We start from the raw sequence: 20,980 nt of genomic DNA on the forward strand, positions 1-20,980 counted from the left end.
CATCCACGAGCAGCTGTCCGTCATCTGCCACTTGTCAAAAGCTTTGGAACAACCTCTTTTATTCCCTCGTGTGTCGCCATGCCAGCCTTGTTTACCTCCTTTTTCCTCCTCCTTCCTCCTTCTCCCTCCTCCTTCCTCCTTCACGCTGCCGCCCTGCTTGTCAAACGTCAGTCAGCCTCCAGGAAGTCCCACTTTGGTGCAGATTGGCGCTCCACTTGGTACAAGATGTCATCCTGGATGATTTCAGCCTTTCTTTCTTATTTCAGCTCTCCTAAGAGATTAGTCTGCATTTTTATAAGCACGTGTCATCACGCTAAACTAACTTCCCCTTTCATAACACAGGATGCCCACTTGGGAAGTCATGGACATACGTATCATTCATCTGTTCCAGTGTCAAACCTCAGAGGTACTCTGTTTAAAGATTCGTTTCAACAAAAAAAAACATGTCCTAGTGTAAAATTGACAAACACTTAAATCCATGGAAGTTTTCTAACACTGCATAAAGTAAATAAAACTAAAATCAAGTAAAAGTTATCATCCATTGGGGGCACGGCAGAGGCATGCTCTTTAAGGATGTTGAGCTTTTTAAAAAATCATCTTCTAGTGGAAAACACTAAAATGTAATTACATGAACATTTGTAAAATGTGTAAAACATTGTAAAATTAGAGTTAATAAAACTAAAATCAAGTAAAAGTTATCATCCATCGGGGCACAGCAGAAGCATGCTGTTTAATGATGTTGCAATTTAAAAAAAAAAGCATCTTCTAGTGAAAAACACAAAAATGTAATTACATGAACATTTTGTTACATTGTATAATTAAAGTCAATAAAACTAAAATTAAGTAAAAATTTTTATCCTTTGGGGCACAGCAGAGGCATGCTGTTTAAGGATGTTGAGCTTTTTAAAAAAGCATGCACTGGTGGAAAACACAAAAATGTAATTACATGAACATTTTGTAACATTGTATAATTAAAGTCAATAAAACTAAAATCAAGTAAAACTTTTTATCCTTTGGGACACGGCAGAGGCACTCTGTTTAAGGATGTTGAGCTTTTTAAAAAAGCATGCACTGGTGGAAAACACAAAAATTTAATTACATGAACATTTTGTAACATTGTATAATTAAAGTCAATAAAACTAAAATCAAGTAAAACTTTTTATCCTTTGGGACACGGCAGAGGCACTCTGTTTAAGGATGTTGAGCTTTTTAAAAAAGCATGCACTGGTGGAAAACACAAAAATTTAATTACATGAACATTTTGTAACATTGTATAATTAGAGTCAATAAAATTAAAATCAAGTAAAAGTTATCATTCATTGAGTAACGGCAGAGGCATGCTGTTTAAGGACGTTGGAATTTTTGAAAAAGCATCTTCTAGTGAAAAACACAAAAATGTAATTACATGAACATTTTGTAACATTGTATAATTAAAGTCAATAAAACTAAAATCAAGTAAAACTTTTTATCCTTTGGGTCACGGCAGAGGCATGCTGTTTAAGGATGTTGCAATTTTTGAAAAAGAATCTTCTAGTGGAAAACACTAAAATGTAATTACATGAACATTTTGTAACATTGTATAATTAGAGTCAATAAAACTAAAATCAAGTAAAAGTTATCATCCATTGGGGCACGGCAGAAGCATGCTGTTTAAGGATGTTGCAATTTTTGAAAAAGCATCTTCTAGTGGAAAACACTAAAATGTAATGACATGAACATTCGGTCTCTAATGTGATTCCCCGAGTTGGAGGTGCAAATGTCAGCCTCATCTATTATAAGTGAGCCTTTAATTGCTTTCCCTAAAGGGCCTCTCGGGCTTTAACACATCACATGACCGACTATGACCGACTATGACCAACTATCAACTTATGGATTTATGTTTTTAACGCGTCAGAAGACATTGAAAGCGTGAAGCTCGGAGGAAATAATAGAATGAGTCTCTTCCAAGGTCAGACTGTGGCCATCTTGACTTCCTGTTTGCACTCACATTTACTACATTATTAATTTATTAATTATTAACATTATTAACAGTCAAGTCTTATTTGGTAAAAAAAGGACCCCCCCTCCCCCAACATACTGTAAGTACAAGGCTTTATGTTCTATATTGTTCTACCGTTTTCTCTTAACTTATTAAGCCTATTTGCTCTATTGTTCCCATATTTTATATTTTCTATATCACTATACACTATAGCTGAACTCATGACAATTTATTTTGGATTGATTAAGTTTATATTTTTTATCAATATTATTATTTTGAAAAATCACATTTGTAATGTTTTTAATGCTTTGATCTTAATTTTTATTTAGTTTTCTTTCTTTCTTTTTTAATAAAAAATATTTTTTAATAATTTTGATTTTAAAATTCTTTAATTTTATGATGTTGTAAATATTTGTAAAATGGTAATATTTAAATGTTTTTAGTTATATAGTTCAGTTTTTAGTTCTATATACACTATATATATATATATATATATAATTTTAATATGTTTAAAATAGTTTAGTATTGTTTTTTGTTTTTCCGTTGTGTTTCAACCTTTTTATATTTTTCATACATTTAAAAATTAAGTATTTGATTTTGATTTACTTTTTATTTTTTTAATAATTTTTTTTAAATAAATGCATTAAAAAATATTTCAGTCGTTAAAAAATAGATTTTTAAAAATAATGAAAAAAATTCACATTGTTTTAAATGTTTAGTTATTTTTTATTATATTAAAAATATTTCTGTATCAGAATTTGAAGGTATTTTTAAAAGCATTTTGTGGCTGTGGATCAGCTTAAGGCGAGTGTGGAGGCCGGCGACGAGGATGGACTTGGATGCAAATATTTCCTCTCCTTTAAGCTTCCTTTGCCGAATCTGCGTTGAATCCAAGATGGCTGCCTTAGTGAGCGTGTGAAAATGTTTAGTGGGCTGAGAAACCATGGCTCACTGTGGAAATACGCCAGGGAGTCCATGAAGCCAATAAATCCATTTGGATCTTTCCTACGTGAGAAACAGGCCGCCTTTCATGTGGGAGAATAAAACACACACACACACACACACACACACACACACTGCTTGTCTGGGGTCAGTCGTGCCCCCTGGCCCGGTGACCTCATCACACAGCAGTGCATTATGGGTAGTGGCACTCAGGTCGCACAGCTGTCTCTCCGCCTTGGGGCCCATCGGCCCCGGTGAGTCAGGGTGCTCAAAGTGTGGCACGGCAGCTCGCCTGGCATTTATCATGGCGTGAGACCTGACACGTTGACACGCGGCTAACACGCTACGTGCTAGTTAGCGGGCTCACAGAGTCAGAGCGGTTAGCCCGATTCGGCCCTGCACACAACAAAAGGCCCTCCTGCACTAAAAGTGCTTTTTGTATTGTTTCATTTTCAAAATGGCTGCATGATGAATGTTATGCAAGAAAATGGGATTTCCTGGAAAACCGCCATATTTCATTAAAAAAAAATAAAAAGTGCAAAGCTCAGACTTAATGGCGGACAATGCCGCTCGCCACACGATGAATATTTGATGACCGAGCAGCAGCGCTTCGCTTCGCAATCGAACGTCGGGGGCCTTCTTCTTCTCCTCCTGTTTTCCCGCCTCATTTGATGACATTAAACATCAATCACGTCTCACCGCAGGCGAAATGTCAGCGGCCACGCCCCCGTGACCTTTTATTAGGATCCACTTGGTGGCTTATTTGTTGCTGAGCCTGCTGGGGTTGGCTTATTGATGGCTCATCATAGCCATGGTAGCTATTTGGTCTTTATTTGTCATTGAAGTCCTGCTAAAGGAGTTTGTAGGCCAGCAGCCATGAAGATTATTATTATTATTATGATTAGGGAAGATTATTTTGCTGGTTGGAGCCACGGTTTGGAGACCTTTGCTAAGTCGACCTTCCAAAGTGTGGCTAAAATAAGATTTATGTATGCGGAAAGTGCGCATTGCGTGCATTTGCTGATTTGGAACGAGAAGGCGCCACCTCGCTCCGGATCCGCACCGCATTTTATCAATTTCTGTCTTTGCCCACGCCCCACCCCGTGTGAAGTTTCCCGGAAATGGATTAAGCGCTTTCTTTGCGTGTTTCACCTCCGCGACAATCAAACGGCGACGCAAAAAAAGCTGGACGTCGAAGAGGAATACCTTTATGGGGGATAGTTTGACGGTAGAGCAGCCGTCTATCGTTTTCTGCTTCTCCGGTTGCGTGGAGGGGCTTGTGAATGATTTAAAGCTTTTTGCACCATCCTCCCCTCCCTCCCGAGCTCTTCCTCCCTCCCTCCCTTCCCCCCACTGCCTCCTGCTCCTCCTCCTCCTCCTCTCAGCCTGGAGATGCTGCTGCTGATGCAGGCGACGACTGCAGCATCGGACTCGGACATGCGTTCATTCATCCGTGCCGCAGTGAGTTTTCCCTTTTCTTTTCTCCTTTCACTTTCTTTAGAATCTCACCTCAGCACCTCCTCCCTCCCTCCCTCCCTTCCACTACCCCTCCTTCCTTCCTTCCACGCTGAAAGGCGATGCTGGCCCACCCGTGTGTGAGCGCCTCACCTTGACGGCGTGCGTGCGGGAAGAGTGACCGGGCTGGAGGTGCAGGGAGGCGGCCTTGGAGCGCAGGGAGTGTCGGTGGAACCATCTTTTTTTTTTTTACAGGTAAGTTCAAAGCATCTGTCCATCCGTGGGAGATGACGGCCATCGTGGAAGTGGGCTAATCCCTCATGACATGGCCACATCGCTCTCTCTTTTGCCCCCCTCCCCTTAACCCCCTTACCCCTCCTCCTCCTTTTATTTCTATCCATGCCTCATTGTTGTGATGTGCTGCTGCTGTCCATGGTGCTGAAAAGCAGACGTCTGCAGCCTCTTCCCTGTTCAACAGGTGCTGTCTTCACTACAAACAGCATTGTGCTTCTTTTTCTCACAGCCTGACAATGCAAATATTGGAAAATAGGTGTCAAAGTGGCCGTTTTTCTGCGTAAACGTGTCTAAAATTTAAAAAAAGTGGACACAAGTGCTTCTGTCTACAGAATCACATTATTCAGCAAAATATTATCATATTTTCCCCCATGGTGGTTGCGCCCAAGGCATGCATATTACAGCCTTTTCTGTTGTTTGTGCGCGCGTGGAGGTGGAGACCCGCAGTTTGCTCATCAAGTCACTCCCTAATTTGACAGAAATGACACCAAGGAAGTTTAGTTTTTAAACGGAAATGCACATGTGAATTTTGAAAACATAAATAACACGTCATGGCGTGTGGAAAGTGGGTTTTAGACACATTATTATTACACATTATTATTAAGGGGCGGAGATAGGCATCTTTGCATGTCCTGAAAAGCATTGTCTGGGGGACAATTTTTATTTTATTTTATTTTATTTTATTTTATTTTATTTTATTTTATTTTATTAATTCAATATTGAATGAATATTTTGAAATTATTTTAAACAATTATAATAATTATTATTATTATTTAATTATTATTTTTTTTACATAATATACCAATTATACAACTATTATTTATAATTATATATATATATATTGTATTTATATTTAAAAATGTAACAGGAGCTGTATTGTGCTGCACGTGTCAATCAGGCTTGATGTTTGATGACAAGTTGGAAAAAAAAGAGTAGAAGTGGAGTCAGAGGATTACGTAACTGGCAAATTTAGCAACTGCAGATTGTCTGTCTGCATTCCCTTCACACACACACACACACACACACACACGCACACACGCACGCACCCGAAGGCATCGTCAGATCCGAATCCACATGGCTCCCACCGCTGCGTTATCCATGCTCCTACCTTGTGTTAAAAAAAACTCTTATTCTGAAAAATGCTGTTTGCTACCTGATGGATGTTTCTATTCTGTGTACAGTATGTGAATGGACAGACAGATGTTTACATGATGTGTGGACGCAAACAGACAAATGTAGATCACGTTAAATATTTAAGTGAAGTGAAGTGAAGACGCACAGCATGCGTTATGTGAATGGACAAACATATATTTGCGTGTATGAACTGACCGACATGTGTTTACTGATATGCGAATGGACAGACAGATGTTTACATTAGAAATGCACGCCAATGGGCAGAAATGCGTGTATATGATATGCAAATGGACAGACGGATGTTTACATTACGTGTGCATGCCAATGGGCAGACATGTGTTTACTGATATGCGAATGGACAGACAGATGTTTACATTAGGCATGCACGCCAATGGGAAGACATGTGTGTTTATATGTGAATGGACAGACAGATGTTTACATTTGATGTGCATGCCAATGGGCAGACATGCGTTTACATGATATGTGAATGGACAGACAGATGTTTACATTAGACGTCCATGCCAATGGGCAGACATGCGTTTATATGATATGCGAATGGACAGACAGATATTTACGTTACAGTGCATGCCAATGGGCAGTTGGCTTATATAGGATGTATACTATGGGACGTATACTATGGGACGTATACTATGGGACGTATACTATGGGACGTATACTATGGGACGTATACTATGGGACGTATACTATGGGACGTATACTATGGGACGTATACCATGGGACGTATACTATGGGATGTATACTATGGTACGTATACTATAGGATGTATACTATGGGATGTAGCCGTGACTCACACACACGAATCCAATGCTTTTCCGTAATTGGTGAATGGTTGCCGTGTTCCCTTCCTTGTGTGACGTCAGTCAGTGACGTCAGCCAGGCTGCACGCGGTAATGGCCGCCACATTAGTCCTCCTGCACTACTAAATAGTTTTTGAGGCGAAAATGACTCATGTTACCTTTAATAGCGGATATGTAGACGTACGCCTCGGAGATTTGTTCCCTCGGCCATCGATCAATACCGCATTCGTTTCACCCCCACTGCCCGCGTCCCCAGCAGCTTCTATCAGCTGATCTCCGTGCGGCCATGTTTGAAGGCTCTTCCCGTGGAGATTGAAGGCGAAGGTCGGTTAGTCACGGAGCCACGGAGGGCGTGACGCCGTTCTTGTTTGTTTGTTTGTTTATTTGTGTTGGCGCCCTGACGCCCTTCCGGTCGGGGTGGTTGCGTTAGCGGCAGATGGATGAAGACAAGCGGGGGAGACGCTCCATCAATGTGGAGGACGCCGACACGCCTGCCTCTTTCACCCGCGTGGAAATAAAACTAATACTCATAATACTCATTCAATACCTTCAATCCCTGCTGTATGGCGATATTACTACTGTCTTCCTTCCCCTTTACACTCCTCGCTATTACTCACAGTATACTCAGCTAGCTGCACCATATGCTCCATTGCTTTATATGGTGTGTATAATACTATAAAATATGAGTCTTATGTAAGCGTCTTATCTACTGTATGTGTATTAAATAGCATGTCTGACATAAACACACGCTATACAGTACATGGATGAAATGGAGATGAGTACATACATGTACTAATATGCCCCAACATGGCCCCCATTTAAACACATTTACATACATGCATCATGTAAACATGTATGCTAATACATTGTCTGCTGTAAACATGTAGGTCCATTCACATATATACATAATAGGTCCATTCATGTACACACATACATAATGTAAACATGTAGGTCCATTCACATATATACATAATAGGTCCATTCATGTACACACATACATAATGTAAACATGTAGGTCCATTCATGTACACACACACATCATGTAAACATGTACGTCCATTCACATATATACATAATGTAAACATGTAGGTCCATTCATGTACACACATACAAAATGTAAACATGTTTGTCAATTCACATATATGCATAATGTAAATGTGTAGGTCCATTCATGTACACACATACATCATGTAAACATGTAGGTCCATTCATCTACACACATACATAATGTAAACATGTAGGTCCATTCACATACATATATGCATAATGTAAACATGTAGGTCCATTCACATATATGCATAATGTAAACATGTAGGTCCATTCATGTACGAACATACATAATGTAAACATGTATGTCAATTCACATATATGCATAATGTAAACGTGTAGGTCCATTCATGTACACACATACATAATGTAAACATGTAGGTCCATTCATGTACACACATACATAATGTAAACATGTACGTCCATTCACATATATACATCATGTAAACATGTAGGTCCATTCATGTACACACATACAAAATGTAAACATGTATGTCAATTCACATATATGCATAATGTAAACGTGTAGGTCCATTCATCTACACACATACATAATGTAAACATGTACGTAGGTCCATTCACATATATGCATAATGTAAACATGTAGGTCCATTCACATATATGCATAATGTAAACGTGTAGGTCCATTCATGTATGAACATACATAATGTAAACATGTAGGTCCATTCACATATATACATAATGTAAACATGTAGGTCCATTCACATATATACATAATGTAAACATGTAGGTCCATTCATGTACACACATACTACATAATGTAAACATGTATGTCATTCACATATATACATAATGTAAACGTGTAGGTCCATTCACGTACATATACATAATGTAAACATATGTCAATCACATACACACATGTATCCTGTAAACATGTATCTGTATGTCCATTCATATACATACATGCATATTGTAAACATGTATGTCCATTTACATATCTACAGTACATAATGTAAACATGCATGTCTATCCATTCACTCGCAATATCGTTGACCCTATAAAGTTGGCGCCACAAACCGGAAGTGTTTCTATGCACTCGGCGGTGTGACCAACCACAGCGGAGTGGGCGTGCCTGGAGGCGGGCCGTGGGTGGAATACATTAAAACAGACCATGAAATCCAAAGAAATGCAGCTGAATAGGTGCAGATTCTGGAAGATCTAGAAAGCTCGCTGTGCTGGTTATTGTGTGGAGCTGCTCTGCAGGAGTCCACAAGTCAATACAAACGGCCCAATATAAGCAGAATACGATAGATGCCCTTTAAGTCTGCCCGTCGCCTTGTGATGATCACGAAAAAAAACCTCCGCCATAACAACCATCTGACTAATAGACACGGACCTCTTTTAGACGGCTTTTATTTTTGTAGCTTTACTAGCCTTGGCCGGCCGCGGAAGGCGGGCGGGTTGCCAGGTTGGTTCCAAGTGCAGCGACAAGAGCTCTCAGCCTCAACTAGCGGAGCTCTTAGCGTGGCGGCGGCGCGGGCCCTAATTGGGTTATTCAGCCTGTAATTCAGAGCAAGCAGGAGGCGATGGGGAGGCGATGGGGAGGCGATGGGGAGGCGATGGGGAGGCGATGGGGAGGCGGAGGGGGAGGCGGAGGGGGAGGCGGGCACGCAGACGCTCTTAGTCACGGCCGATTAGATGTAAGCATGGATGTTGTGATGGAGGAAACACTGATTATAGTGCGGTGATAAGGATCGGCTATTGATCCGTGGACGGCGGCGTGTCTCCTAACAGCAGGCAATGATTGGGTGTACAGTACAGGCCTTCCTGCATGGATATTAGAACACAAAAGCACACTTCTTATCTCATTTCATTGACACTCAGCACGGCTGCACCCGCCGCTCGCTGCCTAAAGGAGAGCCATCAGGACCAAATTGCTCATCTCTTCACTCATCGTTGCTAAACTAACACTCGGTGAATGTTAGCAAGCAAACACGCCCACGTTGCCTCTCAGCTACAATATCGCACACTCCAGTCGGGACCGGTTCAGCACTGAGGACCACTCCTTCATCATGTGGTCCGGTGCTTGAACGTGCTTGAGTTTGAGTTTGCATCAGAGTAGGAGACAACTTGACCTTTAACACGGAACCAAGAGAAGGTGCGATATTGTCTGGTCTGGCGTGACCCTTAAAAGGTCGTATTAACCCGAATATAAGACGACTCATAATACGGAATACATTTGTGATTTATGTATTGGTACCTAGTCAGAATTTTATTTTATTTTATTTTATTTTATTTTATTTTATTTTATTTTATTTTATTTTATTTTATTTTATTTTATTTTATTTTATTTTATTTTATTTTATTTTATTTACATAACACAAAAATCCATTAAAAATATATTTGATGTTTTACAGAGAACAGAATATTCTTGTAAAATGACAACTGAAACATAAAAATGATCCACGTTTATCCTTGTTTTTTTGTAATATGACCTATCCTTCCAGTATTGTTTTTATATATACAAACATTTTATTACATTCATTTATTATATTTATATTTTTATGATACAAAAAAAAGTGTTTTTTTTGTCACACTTAAATGTGACAATGAAACAAATTAAATGTTAGTCAATGACAACATAGCTGAACACAAAATACAGTTTTTAAATGAAAAAAACAATCCAAACATAGCAACAGTAAAATATGGTGGTGGTAGTGTGATGGTCTGCGGCTTTTTTTGTTGCTTCCGGAACTGAAAGTGATAAATGGAAGCATGAATTCTGCTGAAGGAGAACATCCGTCCATCTGTTGGTGACCTCCAGCTGAAAGCAACTTGGGTTCTTCAGCAGGACAAGGATCCAAAACACAGCAGCAACCTCAGCAAGACTCCACAGACGAACGAACTTCATCCATCCGTATCACAAATCTCATCAGCTCATTTTTTTTTTTGAGGAACCAGTTTAGTTACGACCCCCCCCCATCATCAAGCAAACAGAACACAGGCACACAAAGCGACGTGGACCAGCAGCAGGTGTTCCATCTGTTCCAGCCGCCGCTGACTGTTTGCCAAGAGTGGCGGGGGTGAAGGCTTGTGTTCCATGGCGTCAGCTACCAGCTGCTTTTACTGTGTACTACTGTGTACAGTACTACTGTGTACAGTACTACTTACTGTGCCAACAACCAGAACACTAATCCTTTTCATATGATTTGAATGTTTATAAGTTCAAGGGCGTATTTTATTATTAAATTAAATTAAATTAAATTAAATTAAATTAAATTAAATTAAATTAAATTAAATTAAATTAAATTAAATTAAATTAAATTAAATTATTTTTACCGACTGTATTGACCCGAATGTGACATTTCATTTTTTGCAAGATCCATTTTGTCCATTTACATACATCTCCAATGTGTACCTGTCCATTCATGTACACATATTGCCAACATCTGTCTATCCATTCACACACACACGTATTACAAACGTGTTGCTTCATTCACTGTCTGTCCTTCTACATAACATAATCGGTGAATATATATGTTCATTCACATACACAAACATGTGTAGGTCCATTCACGTACTGTACACCCTGTACACACAATATCAACATTTGTTTGTCCATTCACGTATCTGTGCATAATCAGTGAATATATATGTTCATTCACATACATGTGTAGGTCCATTCACGTACTGTACACATCTGCCTATTTTAATGGCAAAATTAGCCAAATAAGTGGGTTGTCTTTTATTTTGTAGGAGTCTTCTGGTCATGTGGGGTCCAAACATCCAGTGAAGGTGATCTTACCTGTCGAGTAACCGTCCTTCTAAGCGCTCCACGTCCTTGAGAAGATACATCAGAGGAAGTTTTTTCGTGAAAGCGGACCTCCAAGGTCTCAGCATGAGCGGCCTGGCAGGCAAGCTGGACCCCCGTCGGGTCCAGTGGGGCTCGGCGTGGAACACCTTCACGTCCCGCGTCCTGAGGACCAAACCCGTGGAGTCCATGTTGGATTCGGCCATGACTGGCACGGGTCCTCACGGCACCAAGCTGGCCCGCGTGCTGTCCACCATGGACCTGGTGTCGCTGGGCGTGGGCAGCTGCGTGGGCACGGGGATGTACGTGGTGTCCGGCCTGGTGGCCAAAGAGATGGCCGGCCCCGGGGTCATCGTGTCCTTCATCATCGCCGCCGTGGCCTCCATTTTGTCAGGTGAGGCATGAAGCCATCTGCTCTTAAGTGCTTCTCGTCATCATCCGTGTGATTCATCGCCGCTTTCAGCCGCAAACGCGCTCACGGGAATAACTTTTCCGTCCCGTCAGGAGTCTGTTACGCTGAGTTCGGAGTGCGCGTGCCCAAGACCACGGGCTCGGCCTACACGTACAGCTACGTGACGGTGGGCGAGTGCGTGGCCTTCTTCATCGGATGGAACCTCATCCTGGAGTACTTGATCGGCACGGCGGCGGGGGCGTCGGCGCTCAGCAGCATGGCCGACTCGCTGGCCAATCACAGCATCAGCAACTTTATGACCACGCACATCGGAACGCTAAACGGCTTTGGTAAGTCACTTCGACTTCCTGACGGTTAAGGTTTTTTAATTGGTCTTATTATTTTTATTTTATTTTATTTTATTTTATTTTATTTTATTTTATTTTATTTTATTTTATTTTATTTTATTTTATTTTATTTTATTTTATTTTATTTTATTTTATTAAGTCATGCATTTTATTGTTTTTGTTTCTATTGACTATATATACATATGTCATCCATACATTGTGCGACTGCTGTTTTGTGGTCAACTATGAAGTATTATTAGTAGAAATATTGAAAAACAAGTTATATATATAAAAAAAATATATATATATATAAAATATATATATTTTTTATATATTAAAAAAAAGAAAAACAAGTTATATTATAGTATTCTGCTCACTTGGCGTCAGGAGTTTAGATGACCTTCATACTCATACTTCATACCATGGCATACCCGACACCACATGGTTCTCCTCCCATTCTGTGTGGAAGTGGTAAATGTTCGGCTTCTTACTTTGGTGTTATTTCCTGTCTATGGGGCTCTAATAATCGCATAAATCCTATTTTGGAAGTCATAAAAAGGTTTTCCATGCTCTAAATATGAAAATATTCAATATTGAATCCTATCAGGTGTGGAACCAATTAACCGTGATAATTTTTTTTTTTTAAATATATAATTATCTTTACATTTTTATCAGTAATTATTACCATAGCTACCCATATAGTTTAGCTTCTAGTTATTTAGCATAACAATAATTTAGCATATGTAGCACTCGTGCAGCCTGGGATCATGACGCTTGGCGGTGGTATGCTCGCTAGTCACTTACGGAAAGAAGGCTGATAAATCACAGCAGCCTTTTATCCGTGTCGCTGTTGCAGTCCCTGAACGCAACCATGTCATAATTACACAGTCTGGCATTGTGTAATGCTCTGTTGATATACTGGGGGGGGGGGGGGGGGGGGTACGCAGTGCTGATACAACAGCAAACAAGGGCGCTGAGTCGGTGATACGCGTGTTGCCGGGCAACCCCAGCACCACGGCTAGCACCGCATGACAGCATCTTTCCATTTCTAATTAAAAAACATCCCTGGTCCTCCACCCATGTGGGAAATATTCCCGTCTGTCATGTCCGCCATTCTTTTCAATGAATATTTGATTGACATCCACAGCGCCTCTCCTCACATGACACGCCTCCCAATCCCAATCCCAGTCCATCCTGTGCTGTTAGATGACAACCGTCAGTGTCTTTCTTCCAGGGAAAGGCGAGCAGTCCTACCCGGACCTGCTGGCGCTGCTCATCGCTCTGCTGGTGACGGTGATCGTGGCGTTGGGCGTCAAGAACTCCGTGGGCTTCAACAACGTCCTCAACGTCATCAACCTGGTGGTGTGGGTGTTCTTGATGATCGCCGGCCTCTTCTTCGTCAACGGGGAGAACTGGGACGAGGGGAGGTTCCTGCCCTTTGGGTGGTCGGGGGTACGCGTACACGTTTGGTTTTTGTGTTTTAGTTTTAGGGACTGAAGGTCTTTGGCTCTTTGACTCAGATGCTGCAATTAGCATGTTGTCGGTCTTTTTTCTCTTGTTATATATATTACAATATATAATATAATTTTTGAAAATTTATTAATTTATAATTTTATGAATTTAAAATTAAAAAAATCATTCTATTTAATTGAATTTAACTAATATTATTTTTTATTTTTAATATTTAGATTCATGTTATATTCTTCTTTTTGTCTTATTTTATGAAAAGACAAAATAATGAACCAGTTATGGCATGGACTAATTATTTATTTATATATTCATTAATTTAATTTAATTTAATTTAATTTAATTTAATTTAATTTAATTTAATTTAATTTAATTTAATGTTTTATTTTATTTTATTTTATTTTATTTTATTTTATTTTATTTTATTTTATTTTATTTTATTTTATTTTATTTTATTTTATTTTATTTTATTTTATTTTATTTTATTTTATTTTAATGATATAAAGACTTTTCTGTGTTGGGATCCAGTTTAATGCAAACAGCTACTGCTTCTTTTTATTTTAATTTTTTTAAATTTTTTTAGTACATTTTAATTTATTTTTTAATTTACGTTAATTTTTTAAATTTACTTTTTAATATTTAAAATTCTTCTAATTATTATTTATTTGACTAAAAACATTTGTGTTAATGCAAGCAGCTGCCACCTTTTTCTCTTAAATCCGTCTCATCTTTCTATTTTTTTAATAGGATTTATTAGTTATGATTTGTATAAATGTATTTGATGAAATAATGAATGCTATCTATTGTATAATCATATCATTTATTTTCGTCCAAATGGATTGATAAAAATGGATGGAAACGTGTGGTCACCCAGGTGATGCAAGGGGCCGCCACCTGCTTCTACGCTTTCATCGGCTTCGACATCATCGCCACGACGGGGGAAGAAGCCAAAAGTCCCAACACGTCCATCCCGTACGCCATCACCGCCTCGCTCATCACGTGTCTCACGGCGTACGTCTCGGTGGGTTACCATGGAGACTCCAACAAACCGTTGTGATGGATGACGGTCGCCGGGGGCGACGGCTGCCCCCGTATCCCGTTAAGCGCGTCTCCTCCGCCTTCCGTGCAGGTGTCGGTCATCCTGACGCTGATGGTGCCCTACGACGAGATCGACGCGGACGCCCCCCTCATGGAGATGTTCGCCGTGCACGGCTGCATGTTCGCCAAGTACATCGTGGCGGTGGGCTCCATCGCCGGGCTCACCGTGTCCCTGCTGGGGTCCCTGTTCCCCATGCCCAGGGTCATCTACGCCATGGCGGGGGACGGCCTCCTCTTCAAGTGAGTCTTTTCGTTGCCCGCCGGAACGCCATGGAATCCTCATCTCCTCTCCTGTCACGTGCAGGTTCTTGGCCAACGTGTCCTCCTACACCGAGACCCCCGCCGTGGCCTGCGTGGTGTCCGGCTTCTTGGCCGCCCTTTTGTCCCTCCTGGTCAGTCTCAGGGACCTGATAGAGATGATGTCCATCGGGACCCTCTTGGCCTACACTTTAGTGAGTCCTCCTCAAAGTGCCGCCGCCGCCGCTTGGCGCCGCGTGTGAGAATAGAACCTTGTACCCGGACCCCCCCCCCCCCCGACACTGAACAGACTGGGACCTGTCAGCGGTCCCGATATACGAGTCTGGGTCACATCACGTCAGGTCACCACGGGGCAGGGCTTTCTATTCTTATGATGTGAAACCAAGCATCTGCTAGCTTCCACTCGGGCTTCAAACTAGCATCCACACGCAACACTCACCCGCCCTGTTGCTGCCCGACGCCCATGTTTCCGTTTTGGGTGCTAGCATCGTCACACGGGAATTATTAGCTGACCTTTTTTCCTCACTCCACCTTTTCTTTTTTTTTTTACCAGTAGTCCTTCATGTTGGTTTTAATGACAAATGAATGTACTGCTTAATCATTAATAATAATAATAATATAATAATCATAACACTTCATTGTGCAATAAGGTGGAAATATTCCTCTGTGTTCTACATGACGAGCATGGAATAGTACAACTTTTCATATTTTTTCATATTGGCAATTACAACTTATATATATTTATTGATGATATAATTATTTTATAAGCTCTTACTACTACTACTACTACTGCTACTACTACTACTATAAACTCTTTTTAATCTTTTTAAAGTATTTTAATCATGTTGTGCTTTTTTTAAAAGATATTTTACTTCTATGAAGTATGCTGGAACATGCTAATTTCCCTACGTACCTACCTACCTACCCGCCCAACCACCCACCCACCCAACCTACCTACCTACCTACCTACCCTTCCACCTACCTACCTACCTACCTACCTACCTACCTACCAACTAGCTAGCTACCTACCTACCTACCGACTAGCTACCTACCTACCTACCTACCTACCTACCTACCTACCTACCTACCCTTCCACCTACCCACCCACCTACCTACCTACCTACCTACCAACTAGCTAGCTACCTACCTACCTACCTACCTACCGACTAGCTACCTACCTACCTACCTACCGACTACCAACCTACCGACCTACCTACCTACCAACTACCTACCTACCTACCTACCAACTACCTACCTACCTACCTACCAACTACCTACCTACCTACCAATTTACCTACCTACCTACCAACTAGCTACCTACCGACTAGCTACCTACCTACCTACCAACTTACCTACCAACTTACCTACCAACTTACCTACCTACCTACCTACCTACCTACCTACCGACTAGCTACCTACCTACCTACCAACTTACCTACCTACCTACCTACCTACCGACTAGCTACCAACCTACCTCCCGACTACCTACCGGCTACCTACCTACCTACCGACTAGCTACCAACCTACCTACCTAGCTACCTACCTACCAACCTACCTAGCTACCTACCTACCTACCTACCGACTACCGACCTACCTACCTACCAACTACCTACCTACCAACTACCTACCTACCTACCTAGCTACCTACCTACCAACCTACCTAGCTACCTACCTAGCTACCTACCTACCTACCTACCTACCTACCTACCTACCTACCTACCTACCTACCTACCGACTACCGACCAACCTACCTACCAACTACCTACCTACCAACTACCTACCTACCTACCAACCTACCTAGCTACCTACCTAGCTACCTACCTACCTACCTACCTACCTACCTACCTACCTACCTAGTACCTACCTACAGACTACCTACCTACAGACTACCTACCTACAGACTACCGACCTACCTACCTACCTACCTACCTACCTACCTACCTACCTACCTACCTACCTACCTACCAACCAACCAACCTACCTACCTACCAACCTCCCTACCTACCTACCTACCTACCTACCTACCTACCTACCTACCAACCTCCCTACCTACCTACCTACCTACCTACCTACCTACCAACCTACCTACCTACCTACCTACCTACCAACCTCCCTACCTACCTACCTACCAACCTCCCTACCTACCTACCTACCAACCTCCCTACCTACCTACCTACCTATCGACTTCTACCAATAGAAAAATGAGTAATATTCCGATTTGAATCTCGTCCATATTTTATTCTCGTATGGAATTGAGTCCCCCCACGCTGCTGCTGTGGTGGCTAACCGCTAACACCCCCCCGCAGGTGAGCCTGTGCGTCCTGCTGCTGCGTTACCAGCCCGAGGGCGACATCCACGGCTTCGTCAACTTCCTGTCGGAGGAGCAGAAAACGAAGAAGAAAGAAGGCGTCCTGGCCGAGTGCGAGAAGGACGCCTGCTCGCCGACCACCGAGGCCGACGAGTACGGCGGACTCCCCACCAACACCTGCGGCGCCAAGAACCTGCCCTCGCTGGGCGACAACGAGATGCTGATCGGGAAGCCCGACAAGAACGCCTACGCCGCCAGCCACCCCAACTACGGCACGGTGGACATGGCGAGCGGCATCGAGGCCGAGGAGGCCGAGGACGGGATGACGCGCCGCTTGAAGAAACTCATCGGGCCGCGCTACTACACCTTGAGGATCAGACTGGGACTGCCGGGGAAGATGGACCGCCCCACGCCGCTCACGGGGAAGACCGTTACCGTGTGTGTGCTGCTCCTCTTCATCGTCATCTTCGCTTTCTGCTCCTTCATCATCTTCGGTGAGAGCCCGCTGGCGGCTTTAAGTTCTTTAAGTGATTAATCCAACCAAATCAGACCCGTTTATTCGGCTTTCTTTCCCAGGAGCGAACAGCATCGCTGAAGGTCGCTGGTGGGCTCTGCTCCTGCTGATCTTCTTCATCGTCTTCATCGCCCTGCTCATCGTCATCATTCTGCAGCAGCCCGAGAACCCCAAGCGGCTGCCCTACATGGCGCCCTGCGTGCCCTTCGTGCCCGCGTCCGCCATGTTGGTCAACATCTACCTCATGCTCAAACTGTCCGCCATCACCTGGATACGCTTCTCCGTCTGGTGTCTCGTGGGTGAGTCCTTCCCGTCTTTTGGCACGCCGCGTTTCCGCGAGAACCAGTAGGGGGCTCCACGACTCCGGACTGGAATCAAAGGGAATTTCGTTAGCATCATTCCCTTAGACCGTTCATTCATTTCCTAGCGCTTATCCTCACCGGGGCACATATAGACCACATATTTTATGACAACATATTTAGGATGGCTGAGGGTGGGCTGAGCGCCATGTTGGTTTTGCTGCAGGGGTGCTGATCTACTTTGGCTACGGGATGTGGAACAGCACCTTGGAGATCACGGCCAGGGAGAACGAGGTCCACGCCTCCACCTACCAGCGCTACGACCAAGGCGTGGACGAGGGCTTCTGCGGATTTGACGATGACTTCTACCCACCTGCCGGCGACGCCTGGGACACGCCGGACGCGGGGTCAGGCCCGGGACGCGCCCCTGAGGCGGTACCGGAGAGCACCGGGACCCCAGTAAAAAGGGCCGTCGTACCTAACCAGGCCGATGACGAAGCCGCCGTGGACTTCTGAAGGGGAGGGGCTCATCACCAATGTACTGCATTGTCTGCGCCCTGGGGGGGCGGGGTTGGCGCGGGTGACGGGATGACGCGTGCATGCCAGCATGTCGGTGTGCCCCCCCCCCACCCCATCACACTCCCTTCTTTCTTCACTGCTTGCTTTCAACAACCTAAAATGGAAGCTCATACCGGTCCGTGACACAGCCCCCCCTCCCCGACCCCCCCATGAAAACCGCAGATAGGAAAGTGCAGACATATCAAAAGATAAGCGCCTGACTGGGAATGAAGCGACGCTCCACAACGTCCCAAAAAGACGTCTTATCAACGTCTTAGCGTTGGTCACACGTCCCAAACATCTCGCCCGGAAGGACTGAGGACAAGATAGGAATGTTCTCACAATTTCTTCTCGTGCTTGCGATTAGTGCCTTCATGTTCTTATCGTGTTTCTCCGTTTGTGCACAACTTGACCGTTTTCATGTCCGTCCTCCTCCTCGCTTTTCTTCTCCAAGTTCTGCTTTGTTTGGTCCTTCCTGTCTGCACGTTGGCTCCTTTTTCCGCATGCATGCCTTTCTTGCTGCTTCCTGGTTGCAGTTTGGTCTTCTTAACTGGATGCCCCCCCCAACCCCCCCAAACTTTAAGTCATAATACCAGCATTAGCATTAGCATTAGCATTAGCCAGCGTTCTAAACATTCATCCATTCCATTTAGAACTCGTGTGCCGTCCAATCTAAGCCAAACGATCGAACTTATTGGAAGTCTTTGTTCCAAGTCTTTTGTCCACATGGAGTTTTGGACCAAGCCCCCGACAAGGGGGGGCACAAGTGCCCACGATTCTAAGGGCCCACGGCTGATAGAACCATAGAAAATCAGAACATAGAATCCAAAAAAATATTTACATATTACTTGTCGGCATGTTGTTTCTACTATGGTGGTCCGTAAGGCTATGTGGGGGGTGGGGGGTGGGGGGGTGCTCATCCAGGGACATAAATTTGGGGCCACATTTTCAAAGTCAATAGTAGCAGAATCATTATTTGTTGGTTGTTGGTAGAATTGAAATGAACGTGGGGACGTGGGGACGTGGGGACGCGGGGATGCGGGGACGCGGGGACGCAGGGACTGGGGGACGCTCACCATATTTTGAAGGGTGCAAGTTTAAAAAAAAAATGTATATGCAGATTAGTCTGTATTTTTTAATCATGAACTTCGGTGGTCCGTAAGGCTAAATACTTAACTATTTCAATACGGGGGCCAAATTTGGGGGCCACATTATAAGAAATGAAATCATAGCAGAATATTTAATTGTCAGGCGTTAGTAGAATTTCAACAAAATCCTCAGCCACGTGGGCCCCCCTAAATTTCCTAACTTGGGACTGCGGGAGTGGTCACCCTTGGGGGCAGATTTTTGGGGGGCACAAGATTTAAAACAAAAAAAAGGATACTTAGACATGTGGGGGTACGTATCCGTGGGCAACACTTTGGAAGAAGGGGAAATAGCAGCAGGAACATTTGTTGTCTTTTTTTTTTTTGGTGCATGGCCCCCCCGGGGGTCAGTCACCCTGGGGGAAATTTATGTTGGGAAGCAAAATTTATAAGGAAAAAAAAACATCAGACATGCAACAGACACCTTAGAGTTGGCTTCCTGTGGTGGCCTGCGAGGCCCAAGACTAGACCATGTGGACCACAGGAACCCGTAGGGGGCGCAAATATCAAATATGGGTGGGTGTCACGGGTGCTCACTTTTGCCAGGCTTCTGATTAATATTTTTTTCTTTTTACTTTCCAAAAAATATATGTGGACATCTCCGTGAGTCAGGTAGTCTGCCTGGACGGCCCCCTTTTTTGTAGTAGCCACGCCCACTTCCTTGCATGTCATGCGTCATGACAACGTCCGCAACTATAAAACATAAGCTAAGGCTGCCAGGGTCGATTCCGAGGTTATACCATTCAAGTGGAGTGGGCGTGTTGATCTTGGATGTGGGGGCTTGGGGGTCCGGGGTCGGGGGTCGGGGGTGCTTGTCCTTTTTGTGCCCCTCTTTGCTGCAACTGTCCCTTTAAGGGAAGCCTTATTTGTCAAATGCACTAAATCTAAGGATGCCACGCGACATACAAGAACCCCCACCCTACCTCTGATGACATCACACAGCGCCACCTCATGGCCATTTCACCCCCCCCCCCCCCCATCATAGCACATAAACAGTGAAAACACACACTTCCACACACACTTCCACACACACTTCCACACACTTCCACACTTCACCCATGGACCTTAATCCTTAATCACCTCCCAACTCAGCCAAAAGACCAAAACGCAGCCAAAAATAACCACAAAAGACTTTGGATTGTAAAACTTCACCAT

The 20,980-nt window shown here is 43.2% G+C and overlaps 1 protein-coding gene across 1 annotated transcript; it reads left to right on the forward strand.

Moving 5' to 3' along the window:
- The first annotated feature begins 3,825 nt into the window (after positions 1-3,825).
- Positions 3,826-19,696, forward strand: slc7a14a (solute carrier family 7 member 14a). Its single transcript, XM_058056565.2, has 10 exons — positions 3,826-4,381; positions 11,386-11,834; positions 11,945-12,181; positions 13,413-13,630; positions 14,520-14,666; positions 14,775-14,983; positions 15,048-15,195; positions 17,308-17,803; positions 17,886-18,122; positions 18,349-19,696. The coding sequence occupies exons 2-10, from the start codon at positions 11,528-11,530 to the stop codon at positions 18,636-18,638; spliced, it is 2,289 nt and encodes a 762-aa protein (XP_057912548.2). The 5' UTR covers positions 3,826-4,381; positions 11,386-11,527; the 3' UTR covers positions 18,639-19,696.
- The last annotated feature ends 1,284 nt before the right edge of the window (positions 19,697-20,980 follow it).

The sequence above is a fragment of the Doryrhamphus excisus genome, linkage group LG19 (genome assembly GCF_037039965.1).
Source record: "Doryrhamphus excisus strain RoL-2023G ecotype Guam linkage group LG19, RoL_Dexc_Guam_v1.1, whole genome shotgun sequence".
Classification (NCBI taxonomy): domain Eukaryota; kingdom Metazoa; phylum Chordata; class Actinopteri; order Syngnathiformes; family Syngnathidae; genus Doryrhamphus; species Doryrhamphus excisus.

Excerpts from the sequence above, each read along its gene's own strand:
- slc7a14a (XM_058056565.2), top strand. The coding sequence starts at position 11,528 with ATGAGCGGCCTGGCAGGCAAGCTGGACCCCCGTCGGGTCCAGTGGGGC. Across the intron at positions 11,835-11,944 it reads CGTGGCCTCCATTTTGTCAG|GAGTCTGTTACGCTGAGTTC; the intron begins GTGAGGCATGAA and ends CCGTCCCGTCAG. Across the intron at positions 18,123-18,348 it reads CTCCGTCTGGTGTCTCGTGG|GGGTGCTGATCTACTTTGGC; the intron begins GTGAGTCCTTCC and ends GTTTTGCTGCAG.